The sequence below is a fragment of the Toxotes jaculatrix genome, chromosome 14 (assembly GCF_017976425.1).
Source record: "Toxotes jaculatrix isolate fToxJac2 chromosome 14, fToxJac2.pri, whole genome shotgun sequence".
Classification (NCBI taxonomy): Eukaryota; Metazoa; Chordata; class Actinopteri; family Toxotidae; genus Toxotes; species Toxotes jaculatrix.
Genome location: NC_054407.1, coordinates 21,480,803 through 21,504,017, shown reverse-complemented (window position 1 = coordinate 21,504,017; position 23,215 = coordinate 21,480,803). Strand labels below are relative to the sequence as shown.

At 40.4% G+C, this 23,215-nt stretch overlaps 2 protein-coding genes across 3 annotated transcripts; both read right to left on the bottom strand.

Annotated features, from left to right (window-relative positions):
• Positions 1-284: 284 nt before the first annotated feature.
• nectin4b (nectin cell adhesion molecule 4b) lies at positions 285-18,862 on the bottom strand. Of its 2 annotated transcripts, none has more exons than XM_041054599.1 (11): positions 17,547-18,862; positions 14,401-14,598; positions 12,182-12,349; positions 9,059-9,337; positions 6,765-6,882; positions 4,552-4,703; positions 4,022-4,187; positions 3,761-3,836; positions 3,382-3,441; positions 2,556-2,753; positions 285-1,987 (listed from the first exon to the last, which is right to left on the bottom strand). In XM_041054599.1, the coding sequence occupies exons 1-11, from the start codon at positions 17,596-17,598 to the stop codon at positions 1,703-1,705; spliced, it is 1,752 nt and encodes a 583-aa protein (XP_040910533.1). In that variant the 5' UTR covers positions 17,599-18,862; the 3' UTR covers positions 285-1,702. The 2 variants fall into 2 exon arrangements, with proteins under 2 accessions (XP_040910533.1, XP_040910534.1); XM_041054600.1 differs by having other exon boundaries at positions 285-1,951.
• A 139-nt stretch (positions 18,863-19,001) lies between these two features.
• On the bottom strand, positions 19,002-22,033 carry fcer1gl (Fc receptor, IgE, high affinity I, gamma polypeptide like). Its single transcript, XM_041056247.1, has 4 exons — positions 21,908-22,033; positions 21,513-21,551; positions 20,994-21,023; positions 19,002-19,677 (listed from the first exon to the last, which is right to left on the bottom strand). The coding sequence occupies exons 1-4, from the start codon at positions 22,031-22,033 to the stop codon at positions 19,612-19,614; spliced, it is 261 nt and encodes an 86-aa protein (XP_040912181.1). The 3' UTR covers positions 19,002-19,611.
• Positions 22,034-23,215: the final 1,182 nt, after the last annotated feature.

Here is a 23,215-nt window from a genome sequence, read left to right as displayed (position 1 = left end):
TAAATGCCTCTGGGTCAGTTAAGTCAGTTGGAAACCTTCCTAATAAGAAAAGACTTCTTGAACGTCCATATCACATTACATCTTTAGTGTTTAATCTGACTGGTTAATTAGTGATCTTTAGACTGGAAGGTGCTGGGAGGCGGATTTAGTCACGTTTAGGCAGAGCCAGGCTAGCTGGTTCCCCTGTTTCTGTTGGCTGTAGTTTTACATTTCCCATTCAGACACGAAAGTGGTGTTGAACTCATCATGTAACTCGCTGCAAGAAACCAAGCGAACACATTTACTAAACTGCTAAACTAACAATTTAATACAGAGGTTCTCTGAGATAACTGAACTCACCACTCCGTCACACAGACTGGAACAAGCCATCCTTTAAAAATCCACTTTTTCCACTTGTATCCACGATCTCAGTTATTTCAGTCACTGCTGAGACGTTTAGAACAACGAGAAACCAGGAAATCAGTACAGTTTAATAAAGCTGCTACTATCTTGTGATGCCCTTTATCCACAAACGAGGTGAAACAAGCTTAACTGTCCCAGGTCTCAATAGAGAAAGAACAAGGACTGTTTTTAAAATTGCATATGCTGTACTTTTATGAATAAACATTTCAACAGTTACATGTCTTTTTTTCACTTTCATACAAAACACTGGATGAATATAAAACAACTTGCACATTGTTGTTATCAGACAACATAAGCACTCAGCTGACAGTGCGTTAACACAGAGGGATGTTCTGTAGCTCATCTCCTGCATGTGTCATCCAGTCTCTTCTTTGCTGTGCACTCACAGTTTAATGTACATGTGGTTTAAACCTGATCATGGAAGCCAGCTTTACCCATGAGAATCTACCAGTTTTTCCAGGTCTATGTTCAGGTGCTCAGGGTAACAGCTTTTGTGACCTATTTGTAGAAGTAGGTAACCACGAATAACATAATTATAAGCATACAGTAGTTATCACTTCATCATATATATATATATATATATACACACACATAATACATACATATACAAACACATACACTAACCTCTCATCCACAGGTGCATCCAAGCTGAAAATGTCAACACATTCACTGTGCCATGGCCAGGACTTGCAGCTAAGAAATTGTGTCTTTGTCCATACTATCCTCCCTGAATGTTTTTGATGTAAACAACGCACCCCAAGTTATCAGGGCCTCTGCATTTGTTGATATGAAACCCTGTATTCAGCTGTAATTCACCGGAAGCTGTGGATGCACAAATACAGTAAACACTGTAACAGGAACCTTGATTCCTTTCATTTTCAAGAAGAGAAAGAGTTTTCAATTAAATGCAGTTGTGGTGAGTGAAAGATTAAAATCTCTGGCCTTTTCATTCTTCATTTCTTTAAAATAATTAAAATCAAAAACATCTAGAATTTCATTTCATTCACCATCTTTCTCTCTCTCCTCTTATTTTCTGTCATCTCTCTACTGTTGATATATAATAAAATGGCCAAATAATTATTTATAAAATTCCCAAATAGTATGGCGTTAGAATAAAGGATCAAAATCTAACAACACAGAGGTAAAAAGTTATCAGCATTTGGGTAGCGTCTGAGGCAAATTACCCATTGCAGTCAATGTGTACAAAACAAACATTTAATTACATATAATAAAATCACTGTCAATGCAGGAATGCAGACAGACTTTTTCTCTTTATGTGTAGTGGATGAGGGTCTGAGATTTAGATCATCTGTGATCTGGGGTTCAGCAGAATGGCATTGGAGTGTGGCCTGGGTCTGAGGACTCCGTTACTGTAGTAGAAGTGAGTGTTGAGCGCCTCTGAGATCTGGTGGGAGCTGCTGTAGCTGTCATCCTCGTGCCCCTCCTCTACCGACTGGGTGGGAGCCCAGTCCTCTTTATGTAGGGAGTCTCCTTCCCTGAGGTGGCCGAGGTCTGGCTCTCTGGGCCCGACGCCGTCGTCCTGCTGGGCCTTTACGGGAACCAGGGATGAAGGAAGACCTGAGTCCTAAGAGACACAGCAAGAAATCCCACTTTTCTGATAACAGAAAATGTTTTTATAAACTAAATAGGACCAATTTACAGAGAACCTTATTTGAACTGAAAAATATTTTGGCTGAACAATATATCTCCCAACTTTATACGACTTTTTGCCAAAAACCTATGAGATACTGTAAGTGTTCCTCTGTTTGGTGGAAGTGAATCAATATATCCAGGATAAAATCTGTAATGTCTTCACTGGTACACAGTCCCCCCACTACTACTGTTATCCTCCTTGTGCACAAATGAAATAAAAGCTGATGATTTGAAAGGGACAAAGCTTCCCACACATATAATTTGGTATAATTACAAAGTTGTTAAAGGTATGTAAGTGTCTGATAGAGTGAAGAGGATGTCCGTAGGTACAGTGTCATGTGAGTTTCCAGTGTTTGTTTGTAGTCCTTTGCTCTGTCTCTGTGATGCTGCCTGAGAGTGACGATGCAAATGTTCTCAGTAAATAAAACATGATGCCATTAGACACATTACAAATGAAACTAAACACATTTCAGCCTAATCTCTCAGACGCTGACACGTACCAGAGACATGTTGCTGTTCTTCCGGTACAACTCCATCCTCGTGCGTTCCTCCACATCTCTGTCCATCTCCACTCGTCTCAGGCTCTCCCTGCCGTTGTGCCAGATGACCGGCCGTCCCAGTTCATCCACCTCTACCCCTCCTGGAGGACCCCACTTCCCGCCTAGAGTGGACTGGCTGCCTTTGTAGATGGGTCGCTCCTGCAGGTGGAGAGGTGGCCCCAAACAGTCTTCAGAGACTCTTCTAAACAATAACTATGTAAATTGAGCGACTGTAATGTCTTCTTCTTCTTCATTATTATCAGACTCACACCACTTGTTGACACCAGTGTCTTCACATTTTTCCCTTTTTCCTTAAGAACTGTAAACATTCAATATTTCCTCCATACTGCATATTTAGTACTATCTAGTTGGAAAAGCCCAGTGTCCAAATATTAAATTACCCCAAAAAATTCAATATACAGTATATAAAGCAGAAAAAAGCAGAAATTATATCAGGGCCTAGTATATATTTTGAAAAATTAATGTAACTGTTTAAGTATCAAATAACCAGAGGGAAATGTCTGTTGGTTAATGCAGGAAATGAAATACCTGTCAAATCAAAGTAATTAACACATTGGTCTAATACACCTAGTTACTATAGGGATAGATCATCTCATCGTACGTCTCATCATATCGCCTGACCACATGCAATATTGCCTTTAGATACCAGGAAACCTAAAATATGGATATGTCAATTAATAAAGGATAATAGAAGTTCTTTGTTATAGATCTATAAAAGTAAAAAAAATACAGGCTATTAAAAAAACATTTCCAGTGAGGGACTCACCAGAGATATCTGGCTGTTTCTCATTCTGCTGTCTACACGGAGCAGGGCGTAATCTTCAGGCTGGAAAGAACAGAGAGAGTGAAAGAAAGTTAGTAAACACAAACACAAAAGATAAAATAAAAAAAATCACCCAGAATGAGATATTAATAACACAGTATGTGTTTATGAACACTGCATGCTATTTGTTTGAAGCTGCAGCAGCCTGTAATCATCGGCCTTGACAGCAGACATGTCTTTTGACTTGCCAGCTACTCCACCCCAGCTACGCCTGTCCAAGGGCGGGTGTGTCGACCTGGTTTCGCTCCACCCTGCAGGTTATTGCTCTCAGCAGGAGTGTGTGTGTGTGTGTGTGTGTGTGTTCGTGTATTTATACTTTTACCTGCACTCTTGGGTCTGTGCTAACAGAGTTCAGTCTCCTGAAGGAAGCTTGTCTGGAGAAGCTGGTTATTTCCTCCCTGGGAAAAAAGACAGCACATTTGGAGGATTTACAGAACAATAGCGAGTCTGGAAATTTAATTTCAGAAATTAGGTCAACGTCTATAAACAGTTTAAATAGCAGTTTATACAAAAACATTCACAGTTGAGCTCTCATCACAGTTTCCACGTCATTGCTTTTTAAAGAAAATGTGGGTCAGCTCACGTTTTTTCGCTGAGCTCCATCTCAAGCTTCTTGTTTCTCTTCCGGTGGTGGCGGTGGACCAGCAAGACGACAATGACCATTAACATGACCAAAGCTGCAGCTGAAGCACCAATAATGATCAGCTTCAGGTTATCATCGGGAGAGGAGCCCTTGCGTTGAGATTTCTCTGAAAGAAAGACGAGGAAAAAATGTTAATGTACCTCTCACTCTCTCTCTCTAACACATATAGACCCCAACAAAACTACAGTGACATCTTTCATGCAGCAGTTTTGATCTTGAGATAAATAAAATTTCATGCCCTCCATCCATCACAAGGGGGCACCAAATTTGCACAACTGCTCCAAGTGAAAATGTTTTAGTTTTAGCTAAAAACTCAACTTCTCTCATGTTTTTTATCCAAATATCCATCCTCTCATTTCCTTCCTCTAAAATACCAACCAAAAATACAGTAGCAGGAAAAAAGTTTCTCATTTTAACTCTGTGTGATCTTGACCCTGACCACTAATGAGGCTGAGAGCTCTTGCACTTACCTGCTACTGTCACTGTATACCCTGCTTTTCCTACTCCTACGTTGTTTTTGACCACACACTCATAGACCCCACTGTCATTCATGCGGATGGCCCGCCCAAAAACAAGTTTTCCTCCATCAACAGACACCCCGTCTGGCAGAGCTCCTCCTCTCCTGTGGATAAACAGAGGAAAATGCCACCATTAACTCTCAGAGGTGTGTCACATCAAATTTTTATCAAGATGAACAAGCAGTGAGTCACAGTCTCTGTCACAGTCTCTGTCAGAGTCTCTGTGACTCACTGCTTGAAATAACACCTTTGACTTATTTTGATCACTGAGAAATGAAATTAAGAAAGTTCAACCTGCATTCCTGCAAACAGGAAACACAAATATACCGACAGCTGCTCTATAGCAGCCACAGCTGCTGACGCAACAACTGGTTTAGCATCATGGAAGTGATGCAGCTAAATAACTACTACACAGTATCAGGATCACCAGTGTAACCACCAATTTTGCAGGCACCTGAACCAAAACCTGCTGGGCTTACAACTGGTGCCCATTGATCTGAATAGAGCAAATAAATACTAGGTTTGGGGGATTTAAGCAAGTCCAGCAAGTCCCACACTGTGCACCTGAAGATATCACAGTCCACATAATGGAGAGCCAGTTTCTGATCAGGCCCACAGAGAGGGGTCATGTTGCCCCTGGTTTCACTGTGGTGCAGCAGCTATTTAACTGCTGCTTTAGCCCCCGAACTGGAGCCAGCTCAGATTTCCTTTCTCAAAACCCCACCTAGCTTCTCTAACCAACCTTTTATACTAGAGTCGCAGGTGGAGATTGCATCTGACACAGAGTAGATGGTTGAAAATGATACACACAAAGTGAGTGATCCATTTAGCGGCCAGAAAAGATTGCAATCTGTTCGCTCTCTTGCTGGAAAAAAAAGTGTAAAAAAAATAGTGAGAGAATAAAGAAACAACAGCTAATGGAGTTATTGACCTTTAGAGTTGCTGGTAGGTGGATTTTTTCTATTTAAACAGGTAGTACCAGGTACCTGTTCCAGTCAGCTTCCAGTCTTTACGCTAAGTTAAGGCTGATGGCTGCAGCTTCATATTTGATGGACAGACATGAGAGTAGTATTGATCTAGTTGAATATTTTTCACTGTGTTTAAAATATTTCTATAGCAAAAAAAAATCTTTTTATTTCATAGCTTTTTTCCCAGGATTGGAGGGCTCACGCATTTTCTACACTTCAGTATTTTCACAGATTAATCAGTAGAGATGTACTGTTCTCATTTGTGAACTGCAGAGGTGTGAGTAGGTGGATTTTCCCACCCGAGGACAAAGCTAGGCCAGCTGCCCCAGCTGCCCCACTGGAAACCGGTTTCCAGTGGGGCAGCTGGGTTTCCAGTGTTCATGCTAAACTGTGCTAACCAGCTTCTGTCTCCAGCTTCATCAGCTTTTTATCAGACAGACCTGAGAGTGGCCTCTCATCTAACTCTCAGCAGGAAAGAAGTGATCATGCATGTGTGTGTCCCAAAACGCTGAACCACTACTTTAGCTAAAATCTAAAACAAGCCTTGATGTTTGAAGAATGCATGTCCACACAGTGGGGGGCTTCAATGTGCAGAAGGGTCTGTGGGGTTGAAAAGGTCTAATCCAGAATAATCTTAATATTTCAAGATTGTCTCATGGCTAAAATATTCTTCACTCAGCACACATCATTGGATCATTGTGTGCACAGTCGGAGCTGTGTAATGGCTGGTACAGTGTCTCTAATTAAAGTGCAGACCCTGTGTTTTACCAGGCATTAGAGTGATATTTAAAGCATGGCACTATGATTAAGTGCTTAGCATGTGTCTCCTGCTCTTCCTTGTGGTGCTCGCTCCCTCCCTCGTGTGAAAATATCTGCTTCCCTCTTTTTATAACTTCACATTGTGCAACATGACACCTAAGCTTTTTTTCTGCAGTGAATTGAGTCAGAAGAGAAAGGCCCTCCTTTAGATTCAAGCACACTTCTTTGTTGTTCACGGGTGTGTAGTCCATGTGTATGCGTGTTAGCGGCGGCTTATGTATGTTTTCAGTCACATTCCAATGCCATGTAAAGAGCAATTTAGCAGCACAGATAGAATTACAGAGGGCTGAATTAACATGTAATTGTCACAGCTTTGCTGGCAGCCAGACAGTAAAACCCTAGATATTGTATGAGCAGCAGACAGGCTGATGACGGTACCATGTCCAGGTGATGTTCTGGGGTTTGGGGAATCCTCCGCTGTCGCACACCAGCTCAGCGTTCTCCAAACCCACATGCCAGTCTTCTGAAGCAGGGGAGATGGTGGCATCTGGGGGGTCTGATACAGAAACACAGACATGAGCATGCAGCAGCACAAAATATTCACCCATAAACTGCATGGCAGAGCAAAGAGTAAACCTCGTCTGACAGGATTTTTATCAGCAGAGATAGTGACTTAAAGAAGTCTGTTCACACCATAAACACATCAGAGGAGGCCGTGTGTCTGCGTGTTTCTCCAAAGATGACGTTTCCTCCGAATAACTGTTACTACATTTACACTGATGAATTCTACAGACGTAGAATTTAAAATAAACTTTAAACATTTAAAAGCAAAACTGATCAGGTATGCTTTGTACAGTATGTTATTCCAGTGACATAATAACATTTATATGCTATTTCTGAGCTGAATACTTGGTGCTAATGACAGCAGAGTCTCTACATCTGAACGTGACAATCTGAGGTGTTATCTGATGTTGGCAGGTTCCCACTCACAAACGCATTCCTCCTTCCTTCTTGCAAAACGGGCTGCTATCTGATTGACACCAAGTATATTATCTGATGTCGAGAGAAAAGTTAAGTTGCTTAACACTTTCTGATAACATAATTTTTAATCTTGGGTTTTGGGATATCAGATCATTCCAACTTAAAAGGCTTTGAAATCAGGAGGTATTGGTCAAAGTCACATCTGAAGTCATGCGACACAAGTCCACACCTCTGAGCGCCTATGAACTGTCCAGTGTATTCGACAAAGAGCAAGTGTTGAGCAATGAAAGAATTGAGGTTTAGGTGGCTTCGCCCCGGCTGCATCAACACTTACAGACGTGGACAGAGTATTACTCAAACACTTTCTTAGCAAAGGATCCAAACTGCCAGTATTGTCTAATGTTTAGTCAACTGTCACCCTTTTATTTTCATAGACACCGGGTTAAGCTGTACAAATATCCCTTGCAGGGTATGTGGAAGAAGAAAAATCTCTTTGGCTGAATTTACCATCTGGCTAAACTGCACATACAGTTTACTGTGTCCTAATTCCATACTACATACTAATTCTAACCTGATTTTGAGTTTGGATGTAGTAAATTCACACTAGATTAGCGACATATTTGTGAATTCCACAGTCACGACTGAAAACATTTTTGTCCTTTGTGTTTTTCCATATTTTGAGCTGAATATTCCTTTTTTTTTTTTGTCCTGCAGACATTTTGACATCATTGCAGAAACAGCACAGCTGTAGTGAATTACATTAATGACGCATTCTTTTAGGAGTTCCTGTTCAGGTCACTGCTAATGTACACGCCAACTCACTGGCATGAAGACCTGCCTGACACACCTACAGGAAACACAGTCATTAATGTTCACTTGTTCTTTTACCTTCTATGGGGGTCAAATGATTTCCCAGCTGCACACTAAATGGTAACTGGAAATTAATGTTATGATTAAAAATGCCAAGAGGAAACATTCACAACCAGACACAGAGTAATAAAAAGCCAAACATGGAGGGAATCTGAATGAGTGATCATCTATAGGCGATGCCAGAATTTCTACATGTATCTATGAGTACAAGCATCTCTGTGTCCTTTTATTTCTACTCAGGTTATTTCATTATTTATTTTTACTGGTGGAATAGATCACCCCTGCTATGTCAGCGGGTTGTTCTGTCGAGCTGGTACAATAACATAAAGTTAAAAAAAATGTGTGCCTATAAATTCTTAGCAGAGCACAAAGTGTGTTCACATGTTTCATTGTATGCATAGTATAAAACGATTAATCTGGCCACACTGCATTGTGGGATACTATCGTCCCACAGTGCAGTGCACAAAGGAAATAAATGAACTTGTCACAGCTTCAAAAAATAAATCTTAAACTGTAGATGGTGGAAAGACAACTTAAGGAAGTATTTAACGTTTAGACAACCATTTGGCTTTCTCTTGTCGATTAACTGGCATTCCAAAGTCACAGTTTGATTGATGAGGGTGTGATGAATATTTCATGTTAGTACAAAATGTAAAGTGTATTGATGTCTCGTATTCTAACTACAATATAGTAAAATATGATTTTAGAATAGCACATCCTGTATATAATTGCTATGTAGCAAGGAATTAGGATTAGGATTATTTATGCACCTCTACCTCCAAGAAAAATTATAACTAAAACTCTGGTTTACTATATCTTCACTGTTGGTCTCTTTTTTAGCCTTAAATTAGTCACATGGAATCATTAACAGCTGTACTTACACTGAACCACCAGGTGGTTTGAGATCCTGCGCGGCCGCTCCAGGCCAGGATGCCACACTAAGCAGTCCAGCTTTTTCCCATTCATGCTACGCAACGGGTGCAGGGAGTAGTAGCTGGACACGGACCCGCCCTCGCTGGTGCGGTTCTGAGACAGACCTGGCAGGTCGGTGTCCCAGGAGAGACGGGGAAGCGGGCGACCCACAGCCCGGCAGGTGGCGGCCACACGGAATGACTGGCCCTCCACCAGGTTTACAGGATCCAGGGAGGAGATGGGTAGAACTAACAGAAGAGAGGAACCAGGGTGAGTCTAGGATTTCAGGTGCTTTGAGGCATTAAGGATGTACAATTTGATCTTTTTAAAAAAGAATTTTATTTAGGTAGCCCAGTTTCATTTTTTTGTTCTTTTTATTTGCCTTACACTGGAGTTTTCGTTCTGAAGTGTTTTAAACTTGATTCTCCCTCTATAAAGCACCTTGCAATTTGCCAAATTGTTTTGTTTCATCTAATTCCAATGAATCATCTCTTTACAAGCTCAAAGCTAATTTGTCTTTACCTAAAATTAGCTAACGTGACTGTAATTACATCTATTAAAACCAGGATTTCACGAAATGTTTTTGTATGTTTGAGTTCTGAATGTATGTCAGGGAAACAAGGTCTTCAAGATCTTGTTGCTAAAATCATCACGCAAAAATATAGTTACAAAGAAAAGATGAGAGACCTTAAACATCTTGGAACAACCGTGAAACTGACAACTAACATAATGGATATTAACCGTGTACACAATTCATTTTCAAAAACCAAAACAATTTTCGATATTTTCCCTGTGTGTAAACTTCAGTGCATTTCTGTTTTGTTTTCTCTGTCACCAACTGGTTTGACACAACTCTGACTCACAGCCCAGTCACGACAGCCTCTACTGCTGTAAACACTTTTTGCCTGGTAGGTCTTTCCACTGGTGTTTGAATTATTAACGCAGACAAAGACAAAACAGGTAGTTAGAATTAGCAACAGTACCTATTAGGGATTAACAGACAAAGAAAAGGGCATTGCCTGTGGAAACTTAAACTTTATAAACAGAAACCTCCAAAAAAACATGACGTCACAGTGCCGCCGTCCACAGGGTTTGATTGACAGGTGATCTCTGGGAAGGGCTCTCATGCAGCGAAAATCTCCTGCACAAAAACCCAGATTAAAGCATAACTCCGCGTCTTTTCGCATGAAGAATGACGCTGACTCACAGCAACTCACTCACTGTGAGCTGGCCAAAAGAGGAGTGTAGATAACAACACATCTGCTTTTTGGTATGAATGAGTTTGCACTCCTCTGTACAGAAGAATGTGAAGAAAACTCTGAATCCAGATGAGGTGTTGGCCTCGTTTTTGTCCCCAACACTTCTACAGTTTAGGTGAGGAGAGACGCATCCATCAGCAAGGGGTCGCTTTCAATGATTTCATCACCATGTATTATCTGAAACTCCAATCAGTGTTATCAAAGCAGAAGTTGGTTCTGCCGTGTATTAAAGATGATAACAAACCTGCACAGCCAATCTTGATCAGTTTGAATATTTATGTTATATGTTGCCTATGGATGGATCCATATGCATATTCAACATTCTGTGGCTGAACGTTTATGGTTTAAAGAGTGGCGGGAATTCAGTGCTCGAGGTTGTCAGCAACAGTTTGTATATTTCTGCATGCTCGTCTGATATGTGGCGTGTTGGGACAGGCTCATGGCTGCGTTGTCACTGCTGATGAATGGCAGCAAAATGAGAGAGTTATTAAGAAGAGATATCATCGCTCCAGCTTTTACTTCATGGATGATCCATTCAAAACCAGTTTCCCACAGCTGTTATGATGGTTCCACTGAAATCATTTCACCCTGTAATCCTTCCAGGAAGTGATAAAGAAGGAGGTCGAAGACACTTCATCATGTGACCCCGTGATAATGACTTCAGGCTATTTTAAATGTGTTCTGTGGGGTTTTCTGTTTGCATTCAGTTCTCACCATGTTTCTCACCACTCTGTGTCACCTTGAGGTCCTGTAAACCCAGATCTTCTTAAAAGTTTGAAACTCACATAGGCTATATATTTTTTTAAATCACTGTCTACTTGCTACCTTTACTAGCACGTTACCACCTCCCGTGGATTAAATCATTGGCAGTAAATTTGCAAGGTGATCCCATGTTAAATGGAATTCAAGTGCTGTTTTGATTCTACGGTTGTTTAGTAATCCACCTCCACATTATTTATTCTGAAACATGAGCCACTTCCTCGAAGAATGTTTTGGAGAGAAGAGAAACAGCACTGGAAGCAGGTGGTATTTCAGGTCACCACCAAGTTTTGGATCTCATCTACAGAGTGAAGACCAACTGGAAATTCTGGATCTGTGCTCGGCAGCACTGGGAGTTGCTATCGCAGTCGTCCTCTGTTGCTCTTCTTGAGGTTTCTTGAGGTTATTTTTTTTCCCCTGTTAAAGGGTTTTTCTTTACATGAATCAAGGAGTCTGAGGATAGAAGCTGTGAAGCTTTTAGTGATACTGAGCGAGATAAACCGAGCTGACTCAACTCAGAAACTTATCACAAAGTCAATCAAACCTGTTGGTTCAAATCTGTTTATCTTTTATAACAAAAACACCCTCTGCGCTTAAACTGGCCATCGGATTTGATTGCCATTGTTTTGATAGCTGAGCTACTATCTAACTGCTGTAACATAAACCTGCCTTTGGCACCAAAGAAAATAATCTATTTTTGGTACAGGCAGATTGTGGGGTACAGTATTTTTGATTTTTGGTGCCATTTCAAACCGGCATTTTTTTATTTTTTTGTATTTTTATCTCAGTATTACACAGTTACTCAAAAAAGTAAGTTAAGTAAGTAATAAAAATAAACTGCTGCAAAATATATTCCTCTCTTCTGCTCTTTTTGCTTTTCACCCACTGAAACCTCAGATATGCTGTGAGTGTAAGTGTTTGTGGCCACGTAGGCAAATCTGCTAAATTCCTCAGGTTGGCAGCTCTTCTTCTTCTATGAAGATGATTATGGTTTAAATGTCATTACAGCAGCTGTGATAGGATTAGGAAGGTGTGGAAGAGAAGAGAGGGAGAAAGGAGGAGGGTGAGTCTTACGCCAGACGGTGAGGATGATTTTCCTGTCAAAGTTTCCGTTTGGGTAGGTGGAGATGTGGCAGGTGTAGCTGCCGTCGTCTGACTCCTCTGTGCTGGGAATAAGCAGAGCCGAGTTCTCTGTGGGGCTGCTGCTCTCAAACTTCACCCGACCAGAGTAACGCCCAAACTCTGAGAGCAGAAAACAAAGACTTCAGGCCAGATACATGTCCGTCATCTTTTACAAAGCTCAGACAGACAAACAAACAAACAAACATAAATTTAACAATATCTTTTCCTTTAAGTTAAAATCATTAACTCCAAGAAAGGAAAATAAATGATCACACACTCGCAAAAATAAACCTGCATTTATCCAATGGCGTCACAACCCCACCCTGCAGACAAATAATCCAGATGCACAATGCAGTCTCCTGCTATGATCTCACCTCAAACCTCACTGTGGTTAATGCACTCAATATCTATTGTTGCCAATTTACTCAGACAAAAACAGCAATAATAATTTAGTTTCATTTTCTCTCATTTACTAACATCTTTCCTTCTTCCTCCCTTTGAGAATTTACACAGGAAATCAAGATAAATGGTTAACGTTGTTGTCCACGAGGGTACGTCTTTTATGAGTTCTGAATAATAAATAAGAAAGAAATAAAGATAGTCCAGGAGGTCTGAAAGACATTAATTGATAAACCAACCCACCCACAGTACCTGTACCTTGAACTGAACTCTCCAGGTTATAATGCAACAGAAGCCAAAGTGGATTTGTCATCATACACAGAGTCACTGCTGCATGATTAGCTCTTGTTATACTATTAACAATAACTGTAGTATTCATTTTAGAAGGAAAGGCCCGGGTCTGCTGTTGGCATGAAGTAGTATGTACACTCTGACCACTACAGCCAGTCAACTGGTAATTACAGAGTACTGTATGTCTCTGTCAAGAAGGATAAAGTTTAAGTGGCCACAACAACAAGAAGGTTCATTACTAAAACCACAAATTGTGGGGTGAAAACACAAAAAATTAAAAACTCTAACTCTCAGAGGAATGAAGTTTAAAGCAGAAAACCGTATAAACAAAGTTTTTATTTTAATTCTAGCTTAACTCATCCAAGTAAAGCACAGACAGGAGTCCTCCTGGTACAACCACAGTCCACTGGAGCAGCTGAGGGCCTCAGCGCCTTGTTCACCTGAACTGTAGCTGCAATCCCCTTTCAGCCTGGACTGGATTTATACCTCTAATCTTCTGACCATAACTTTGCATCTCTGACCTCTTGTCAACCAGTTCTCAACCACAAGCCACTGTGGCCAAAAGCACAATTCCAAACAATAGACCTTTTTAAGATCAGAAAAAAACAAGGACTCTGTTCCATTTAAGTCTCCCAGCACTGAGAGTAAGCAAGCATACGCAATACTAAGGCCCTGAAGTGGGAACACCAGTAAATTAAATGCAGACATTATTAATGTTATTATTAACACCTGTGCTGCTCCTCCTACAACAAGTTAAAGTCTGTGCAGTTAAAAAGGTCTGTCGGGTTCTGACTGCACATGATTACAAACAGCTGCTTTAGACAACGGCTTTTTTTATGAGTCAGTTACTTTAACAGCGTCACTTAAAATTCCTTAAAAACCTTTGTAAGTAACTGCAAGTAATTGCATTTACTTCTTATTGTACCTGAGAAGCTTTTTAATGCAGTTGCACATATTGGAGTGTTTTTGTTTCACCAAAGTGAGTTTCACTACTCTAAGTACTGTACTCTAGTAATTTGCCGCAGGGTAAGTCATTAAAGAAAATTAAAGAAAGCAAAAATCTGGCTTTTGAAGTCATATATTGTCTACTTACACTGAGTCCATTTTTAAATAAGATACCTTTTACTTTTGCACATGTATATTTAAAGGAGTATGAGTGCTCAAAGAAGATACTAGTCGGTGTATTATTTCAGTTGGAGAACATATTATTAACCCAAGCATGCATCAGGTGGTGATTTGGCTCACAAGAATGAATGCTTGCACTACATACCATGTTGAGACAATACAGTAACTGTAACTGTGGTAACTAATGGGACAAAAGGAACACAAAATGAACAATGTGTGTGTCAAATAGCTCTAAAATATCAAGCACAAAGCTCATCTCAGTCCCTACAGATGCTTTGTGGTGTTTCTCCTCCTTAGAAATTTGTTTCTCTGCAAAACAGTCTGGAACTTTCTCCTCAGGAACTCTTTCAGCCTACCTGTGTGGCCCTCCGTGAAGTGGGCCGTGATGATCTGGTCCTTGCTGCCATCGACCTCCTTGTACCAGGTGACCTGCACCACTTTCTGCCCCTCCTCTACCTGGTAGTGACAGGGAAGCCTGGTCTGACTCTCTGCCAGGGAGAGCTGGGAAGTGACGGGTTCAAGAGGCTCCACAAAGTTACTCTGCACACACACCACTGAGGAGGGATAGAAAGAAAGGGAGAGAACTTTGTCAGGGAAGGCTGAGAGATTTCAATGTTGTGAGAGATATGGGAAGAGTAAAAAGTCACTGAAGTTATCAGGATTCATGCTCTCAGGACCATGAATGTCTAATGGTGACCAAATGTCACAGCAGTCCACACCGTGGTTGACAGACGGACCAACCATCACTGACAGACTGTGAAAACAAAACAAAACACCAAACATTTATTTAGCTTCTTAAAAGTAAAGATGCTGCATCAGGAGGGCTTGGCGTCATCCCATAAAGCATTGGGCAAGAGGTGGAGTATACCCCATACAAAGTCTGTATAAAGACAGACAAACGCATTCAAACTCACAATCACACCTCCGGGCAGTCGCCAGTTCCCTAAACCTGCTCTTCTGTTGACATGCAGACAAGAAGAAAACATGAACACTCCCCACAGAAAGGCAGGGAGCAGGTTTGAACACAGGATCTTCATGTTGTGAGGCGGCAGTTCTAAAAACTTGAACTAAACAATAGTGTTTTTGTACAAGTTAATTCTTTCTTTAAAAGCAGAACTGTTTCTTTGTTTGCCAACAGGTAAGATGTAAGCTCCTGTGATACAGTGAAGGGCTTTAGTGTTAACATTATAGTTCAGGTGCCTTTTAGAGGCTTCGATATTTTGTGTATTATTAGACTATTAAAGTGATATTTGCTGTATAGTATGATTCTGTTGTCACTGTTTTCATCACTAGACTGTGAAACATTTTTTTTATTAGAATATTTAAAATTAGAACCAAAATAATAGCTTTTTTTCAACTCCAATACAAAAACACAGCACCTGACTTTGTGGGCTCATTTCACTGAGGTGATACTATGCATCAGTGCAGAGTAATGACTAAGACTGACTGTGCTTTTATCACACCTGATTAATCGTGGGACACTCACAGAAATGTGAGAGAAAAGGGTGTGAGAAAGAAACTCATCAACAACGCAAACAGGAAGAGCCAAGCATTTACCCTTTGATTGCAAGGGTGAACTTTTTTTTTTTCTTCCTTTGCGGTTACTGATTTATGAGCTTTATTAATGATTACAAAGAATCTGATATGGGACACAAGCTTCTACAGATAAAATCCCACAGTCGGTGCAAGGACACATCAACAGTGACACAGAGGAGATGGGAACCAGCTCTCTTCACAAACACAGAAAGTTTAAATTTGGGCCACAAAGAACTACAGTGCTGGTGACCTAATTCTGGAGTAGACAGAAAAAAGGGGCAAAGTTAAATCTTATGCACTTTGATCATTCGTGTCAATGATGGACAAGAAAGGGAAGAAACAGAGTAAGAGGAAGGCAAAGAGAAATGAAGAGATAAACATCAAATTGAAAGAAAGAGTTGAACACACACTCTTCACACACACTGTTAGACAAACACGAGTTCACCTGAACGTCACAAAGCTGCTATTCAAGCTTTTCCTGTTCATTCAGGATGGCAGTAACTTTATCACACCTGTGGTTGCAGATAAAAATAATACTAAAATGTGCGCACCTTTAATTGGAGCAGCAGATAGTTCCACTGTTGCCACAGTGTATTCTGTACTTAAGAATAAAACAAAAGCAGCAATAACAGAATGAATAGAAAGAGTCACAAAAACAGGAAGATGTAGGTTGGGCAATAAGTTCTGATTCATGTCTACTACAAGTAAGAATGTGACTGAGCCACATTCTGTTATGCTGCTTCTCCACATCTGCAGGGACAAACAGATAAACTACTTGACATACAAAAGTATGTGAACGCCTAAAGTTTACACCCGTATGCGATTGTTGAACATCTTATTCCAAAACCAGAAGCATTAATCTGACGCTGTAACTCCACTCTAGTTTCATTTCAGCTTCAGGCTTTCCATAAGATTTTGGAATCTGGATACAGGTTCCAGATTTCCTCCCATTCAGCCGCAAGAGCATTAGTGAGGTCCACCACTGATATTGGGTGATAAGGTCTGGCTCGCAGTCTGTGTTCCAGGTCATTCCAAATGTTATGGGAATAAACAGACTGGGGAACCATTTCTGTATGGACCTGGCCTTGTGCACTGGGGTTGATACCTGTTGCAGAAACAAGAAGAGGCCTTTGCCACAAAGAAGCACATGACTGTCAACATTTCCTACCTTTTTTGGCATGTAAAGCTCTACAGAATGTACTTTGAATACTTTTGAAACCTGGAAGAGGTAAAATTATCCCGTAATTTACATTCACTTCAGTAGAACTAAGAATGAACACTAGCCTTAGACAAATGGCACAGTAGAAGAAGGTGACCAGATACTTTTGGCCATTCAGTGTATGTTGTAATGTATTCACGAAATATCATTAATACAAACACGGAAATGTAGACTGTTTCCCCGAGATCTGTGTGTCCGCATACTTTTGGCCACATAGTGTAACTACAGCTAACAATATTAGCCTCACTCTAGGTGCTCATATAAATGTTATAGTATTATCATAGCAACATAACAGGAACTGTAAGTTATCACGAAGCACCATAACTATTAATAATAATAATGTTTATTCCTCTTTCCCGTTTTAGTTTTCGTGTGAGGACTTTGCAACTTCTGCTGCGAAAGTTGCTGCCTTTGCTCTACAGGAGCTCATGTCTTCATGGCTCAGTATCACAGACATATTCATCTGATGGAAAACACAATAACGTTAAATCAGTGTTTAGCATCAGACATACTGCAACGCAATGTCACTGTCATTAGTTCACAGATTTGGAGTTTTCTGTGATGTCCGAGCCACTTTGAACACATCCAGCAAAGTAAGTTTTATTTTCTGGACCAACACAACTTTAAAAAAATAAATAAATAAATAAAGACAACAGGGCTCTCCCAAAATGACAGTACAGACAGTGAGGCTGTATAAAACAGTACCTTTGTCAATTGTCATGTAAATTCATGTAACAGAAAACTCACCAGTTAGAAAAAGCAGGGCCAGACACGTTGTCCTTCGCCCGGCCAGCTCCATCTTTGGTCCAGAAATAAAAGAGTTGGTCTTAATCAGTTTCCTTCAGGGTTATTAAAGGATCTGATTAAGCTTTCATTATCGATATCTGCATTCAGTTCAGGCAGGCCACGCGGTACGAGCGGCAGTCGAGAGTTCGCAGGCAGGTGCAACAGGTGTTTCCTCCTCAACTCACACAGCCTCTGATGCTTTAACATGGAAAACACCACACGGCTGTCCCATAGGAAGAGTTGGATATTGTTTAATGCAAGTTGCAAACTGCATTAACTTCATGTCGAGCGTAAGACGAAGTCCCCTGGTAGATAAGATAAGTAAATGTAAACAGATAAAAGGAGACGCTGGAATTTACATTAGAAAAGAAAAATAAAGCGCTACATTGACCAAACAGACACCTGCACTTTCGTCACGCGCAGACAGAAGCACCTGAAACACAGGTTTGAACCTCTACACCTGTCTGCCTCGGCCCCGCCCACTCGGTCACTGGACACGCCCACACAGACGCTGCGTTCAGGTGATGTCAGGACGTGTAAGTTCACAGTTCTGCATCTGAGCAGCATTGAGCCCTTGTGACTTTATATGATATTTAATGTTCAATCACACAAGTTAACACTGATGATTAATCAGTCAGTTCAACTCTTTTGTAGCACTTTACACACAACAGAGATATAAACAGCTAAAGAGCAGGGGAAGTTCTATAAAATCAATGGTTACACAATTCACCGTAAGACAACAAACTCCAACAGAGGCTTCAGCAGGAAGGAAGTTTAACACAGTTACAGGCCAGTGAGTAAAAGTACATTTTAAGCTGACTCTCAATCAGCTATAAACATGTAGGCCTCATAAATGCAGAGGTCACAGCCTGATCCATATAAAACAGCACCAGTGGCAAACACAACAGCCACAATGGTTTATTCAGATACATTTATTGCCTTGTTGCAAGGGGGGGAAAGTATGAATGATAACCCAGAAAACATGCTAACGAATGCTACTTTCACCAGAGTTCAGATACAACTGTGACCCTAAAACTGAGCATCCCAGCCTTCTTTTGTTTCACATGGTGGGTCTGTTGCAACAGTTTCTGAAGGCGAAGCCTCTGTTAGAGTCTTTTTTTTTTGTATGTGTGTCATTGTAAAGAGCCTCAGGAAAAACAGTACACAGCCAGAGCATGCAGGCTGCTCTGAGTATGTTTTGAATACATTTTCAGTTATGTTTCAGTGCAAATAAGTAGGTGAGACTCTGGGCGGAGATGGGCTGTGATACAGGTAGAATGAAATGGGCTTTTACAATAACAGTGTGTGATTGCCCTCTGGTGCTGCAGCTGTAATATTTCTTCATTATAAATTTTTGAGACAAGAAAAGAGATGTTGTATTTACTGTCTGGATTATCAAGCTGAATACTTTCATTGCTTTCTGGTTAATTGTAAGGTTTATTTTAGAAGATTCAAACTCATTTTGATGTTAGATTTTCTCCTAAAATTGTGATTATATGAAAAATATAAATAAAATTAAAATGCAATGTTACAACATAACTGTTCTCTGCAATTAACATAAAGAATATCAAAAAATTACAATTACAATTATTAATAGTTGTTAAATTGAAATATGGACAATTTAATTCAAATCAGCTTGAAATTAGTTATGTTATAAACTGTGAATATAACCAGTATTAAAAGAAAGATAAATTAAACTTCTGTTTTCCTGGTAACTTGGGTAAAACCAGCTTTAAAACACTTTGTCACTCTTCTTACCTCTTGTGAGAAACATGCAGTGAAAATCCACTGACATAACTCTTAAATTAATTTAGTATTTTTAACATTTCGTGCATGCATGAAAGAAAGTTTAAGAATAAAAATAGTTTTTTTTTTTTACAAAAAAAGGAGTGAAAATGTATATATATGGAAACATAATGCACACGTCCACCACAAGTCAAAACAACTTAATATACAGTGTAAAGGTTGAACAGATTCAGCATCTGTTTTGGTGCTCAGCATCCTCTCTGCAGTGAGTTGCCTTTCATCAGACGACAGACTTTTTATCCATTTTGATGGTTTCGTAGGTATCATTATAGGGAGAGGACAGACCCTGCAGAACAGACAGACAGACAGACGCATGATAATACTGAGAAGTAAAAATGTCTGATGTGAAAAGTAAAACTACGTGTGTGTTCAGAAAGGATTCCGACTCCTTCACTTTCTTTCACATCTTGTTATGTTGCAGAGTGTTGCTAAACTTAATGACAGAGCAAAAAGCAGAAGTTAACAAATTTTTGCAACTTTTATTAAAAAGGAAAAACTGAAATACCACAGTGTTAAGTCTCACGGCCGACAATGCATATCAGAGCAAAAACCAAGCCATGAGGTCGAAGGAACTGCCTGCAGAGGTCAGACGCAGGACTGTGTCGAGGCATAGATCTGGTGTAGGCTACAAAAAAATCTCCAATGCGCAGAGCGTTCCCAGGGGAATAGTGTAAGAAGTTTAGAACAACCAGGAGTCTTCCAAGACCTGACCACCCGTCCAAGTGACCAAGGTGACCAAGAACCCGATGGTCACTCTGGCAGAGCTCCAGAAATTCTGTGCAGAGATGGGAGAAACTTCCAGAGGGATAACTGTCACTGCAGCACTCCACCAATCTAGGCCTTCTGGCAGAGAGTCCAGATGGAAGTGTCTCCTCAGTGAGAGACACATGAAAGCCCTCTCTGAGTTTGGAAACTAGACACTGTTCATCAGCTGCCCAATACCATCCCAGCGGTGAAGCATGGTGGGGATGCTTCACCGTTGGGAGTGTGTGGGGGTGTTTTTCAAACAGACCAAAGCAGAGAGATATCCTGAAGGACAACCTGGTCCAGAGAGTGCAGAGGACCTCAGACTGGGCCTTCCAACAGGACAGTGACTTTAAGCACAAAGCCAAAACAACACGGGAGCGGCCAACCTTAAAATGGCTGCCCGTCGCTGGCCCCATCCAGCCTGACAGAACTTGAAAGGCTCTGCTGAAAAGACTGACAGAAAATCTCCAAATCCAGGTGTGAACAGCTTCTCGCGTCATACTCAGGAAGACTCGAGGCTGTAATCGCTGACAAAGGTGCTTCTGAATACTTACGTCAGTGTGATATTTCAGTATTTCCTTTTTAGTAAATTTGCCAAAAATTCTGTTTTTCACTTTGTCATCAGGGGGTACTGGGTGTAGACAATGCATTCAAACAACAGCAGCATAAGGCGACAACAAGATGTGAAACATGTTTTTTAAAAAATGCTGTGAGCATTTCCTGCTCTGAGTCTAAATGTGTTGCCTTTTTTTTTCTCTCCCCTTCACCATTGTGAAGGGCAGTGTGGTAAGCTATCACTTTTCCATCATGTGCATTTTCAGATGTTTTTTTAAGCATTACAATAAGAAGTCTCACCGCATAGATGCCTCCATCAGCAGGCTGGTTCTGTGGAATGGAAACAGTTCAGAGAAACTCAGTTGTTCCTTAATAAACGACAGAACTGGTTGCAGGGACTCCTTTGAGTCTTAAAATCCATATGGATGTAGATTTTTTAATGTATTCCAAGCTTTGAGGCTCAATTCATTCAATTAATCACTGTCATTTTCATGCATGAAACAATTAGCAGGAAGTAGGGCCTAACATACTTGCTTTGTGTGAGGATGATGGAAACTGTGAGTGTGTGCAGTGCATAAATAATCTAGGTTGGTGGTCAGCTCAAGCTTACAGGAAATGATACACTGGGCTTGACTTTAAAATAAAACTACTGCTTTTAAGGGCAAAATATCAGAAAATAAAGCCAAAGGATTAAAAAAATACTTTTTCAAACACATTTCACTAATAACAACTATTCGTTATTAATTATATATTTTTTCCTTTATTTTACATTTATTGTTTTTTTACAACAATGTAGATATACAACTTATACAATTTTACCTGAAGGTGCTTCGCACTCTTTTTCTTGGCTGGGACCATCTGTTGAAAATAAATCAGAAAAATTCACACAATATTTATCATAGTTTTAATTTACACTCCAACGTGTGAGAGTTGAAGTAGTTGTCAGTGACACTGCTACAATGGCCACGAAAGCAAAACTTATTTATCTAGAGAAATATGGAGGAAGTTGGGCAACATTCATGGCTGAATAATCAATATTTTTATAAGCCGCTGGAAAATTTTCAACCAATTTACAACTTTTTACACTCAAAGTACAGACATTTTTTCTCACAATATCGCGTGTTTTCTGAATGTTCATACAACCCTAAGGAACAGTTCTACCCTCTCTAACATTTGTCATGGTGGTGTGTTTGTCTTGTTCCTGTTTCTCTTACCCTCAGTCTGCAGTATAGGACGGTGAGAATGATTCCGTACAGGATGAGAATCCCATCCAGGATATAACATATGTTCATGTCTCCAACGGTTTCTGTGTACAGAAAACACATCATCAAGATCTCCATCATTCACCATCACCACCACCAGCAGAAATGTTAATATGTCTGACAGCGTTTCATCCCCGTAATAAGTTACAAGAGTAGAATTCACACATAGATTAAAAAGCTTAAAAAAAGAACTGACATTTACTAGTCCTCACCAGTGCAGGTGGGGACTGATCAGCAGAATGGCAGCGATGAGCAACGTTCACACCATCTTACCGGGCTGGGCTGCAGATAAGATGGAGGGTCTTTGTTGCTCCCTTGTTGGCTGTCAGTGAGGTTTCTTAAAAATCCCTCTGAAGCGAGCTCTGAGAGCAGCGAGCAGGAAGTCCGGGGCTCTCTGTCCGTTCTGAAGCTGTGAAACCACACGCCTACCACACTGCCATCCTCTCTTCACAGAAGTTCCTCTAAAACTCTTGTGAAAAACATTCTGCTTCTCTCTTTTATTTTGGCAAAGAAAAGCGTAATAATCATCAGGCACTTTCAGCACAATTAATGGGAACAGAAACCTTTAAACAGAAAGTAGCGTCTGTGTCTGTGTCACAGGGCCACAAATACCAAAAATACGAACGGTCGTGTTCCTCGCAAACGCTGATGAAAGCAGAACCAACCTCCAGTTTTATTTCCACCTGCTTCCACTGCATCCAGATGAGTGACAAAAAGAAGACTTATACTGAATAAATGGTTTAATAATGGAAAAAGGCCTAAACACACTATACAAGCTACAGTTACCAAAAGGAAGAAAATACAAGACAAATCTACAAATTTTTTACAAGCCACTTGTTTTTCAAAAGTAAAAACATTCAGAAAATTGCATCATCATAACTTAGGCACCTTGAAAACGATAGAAAACAAGTTATAAAAAAGATTTTGGAGCCTGAAATAACTTTAGCATGCATTTCTTAAAAAAAAAAAATCTGCAGTTTGATCACTCGGATGAAATGCCGTACTTATCAGACCTGGTATTTGGATGTTTTTAAGAAATGTAAAGGGCTTTTTTTTTTCAAACCACATTTTCACTGGAAAGAAAAGTCGGTCGTGTTGTGGCTCAACACAGTGTAGGTAGATACAACAGAGCGGCTCAAGTCAGGCAAGTTTCAGGGTTTACAGTAAGTTTGAGGACCTGGAAAAAGAGAAGTTAGAATGAGGACAGATGTGGCCCGATGCTGCTCCTCCACATCTGGAGAGTAAGGCTGAGAGAGGAGG

Coding starts and splice junctions, on each gene's coding strand:
- nectin4b (XM_041054599.1), bottom strand. CDS start 17,598: ATGGAGCTGGCCGGGCGAAGGACAACGTGTCTGGCCCTGCTTTTTCTA. Junction 4,704..6,764: donor CAGAACATCACCTGGACATG/GTACCGTCATCA, acceptor GTTTATCCACAG/GAGAGGAGGAGCTCTGCCAG. Junction 4,188..4,551: donor GTATACAGTGACAGTAGCAG/GTAAGTGCAAGA, acceptor TCTTTCTTTCAG/AGAAATCTCAACGCAAGGGC.
- fcer1gl (XM_041056247.1), bottom strand. CDS start 22,033: ATGGAGATCTTGATGATGTGTTTTCTGTACACAGAAACCGTTGGAGAC. Junction 21,552..21,907: donor TCCTATACTGCAGACTGAGG/GTAAGAGAAACA, acceptor TATTTTCAACAG/ATGGTCCCAGCCAAGAAAAA. Junction 21,024..21,512: donor AGAGTGCGAAGCACCTTCAG/GTAAAATTGTAT, acceptor TCCATTCCACAG/AACCAGCCTGCTGATGGAGG.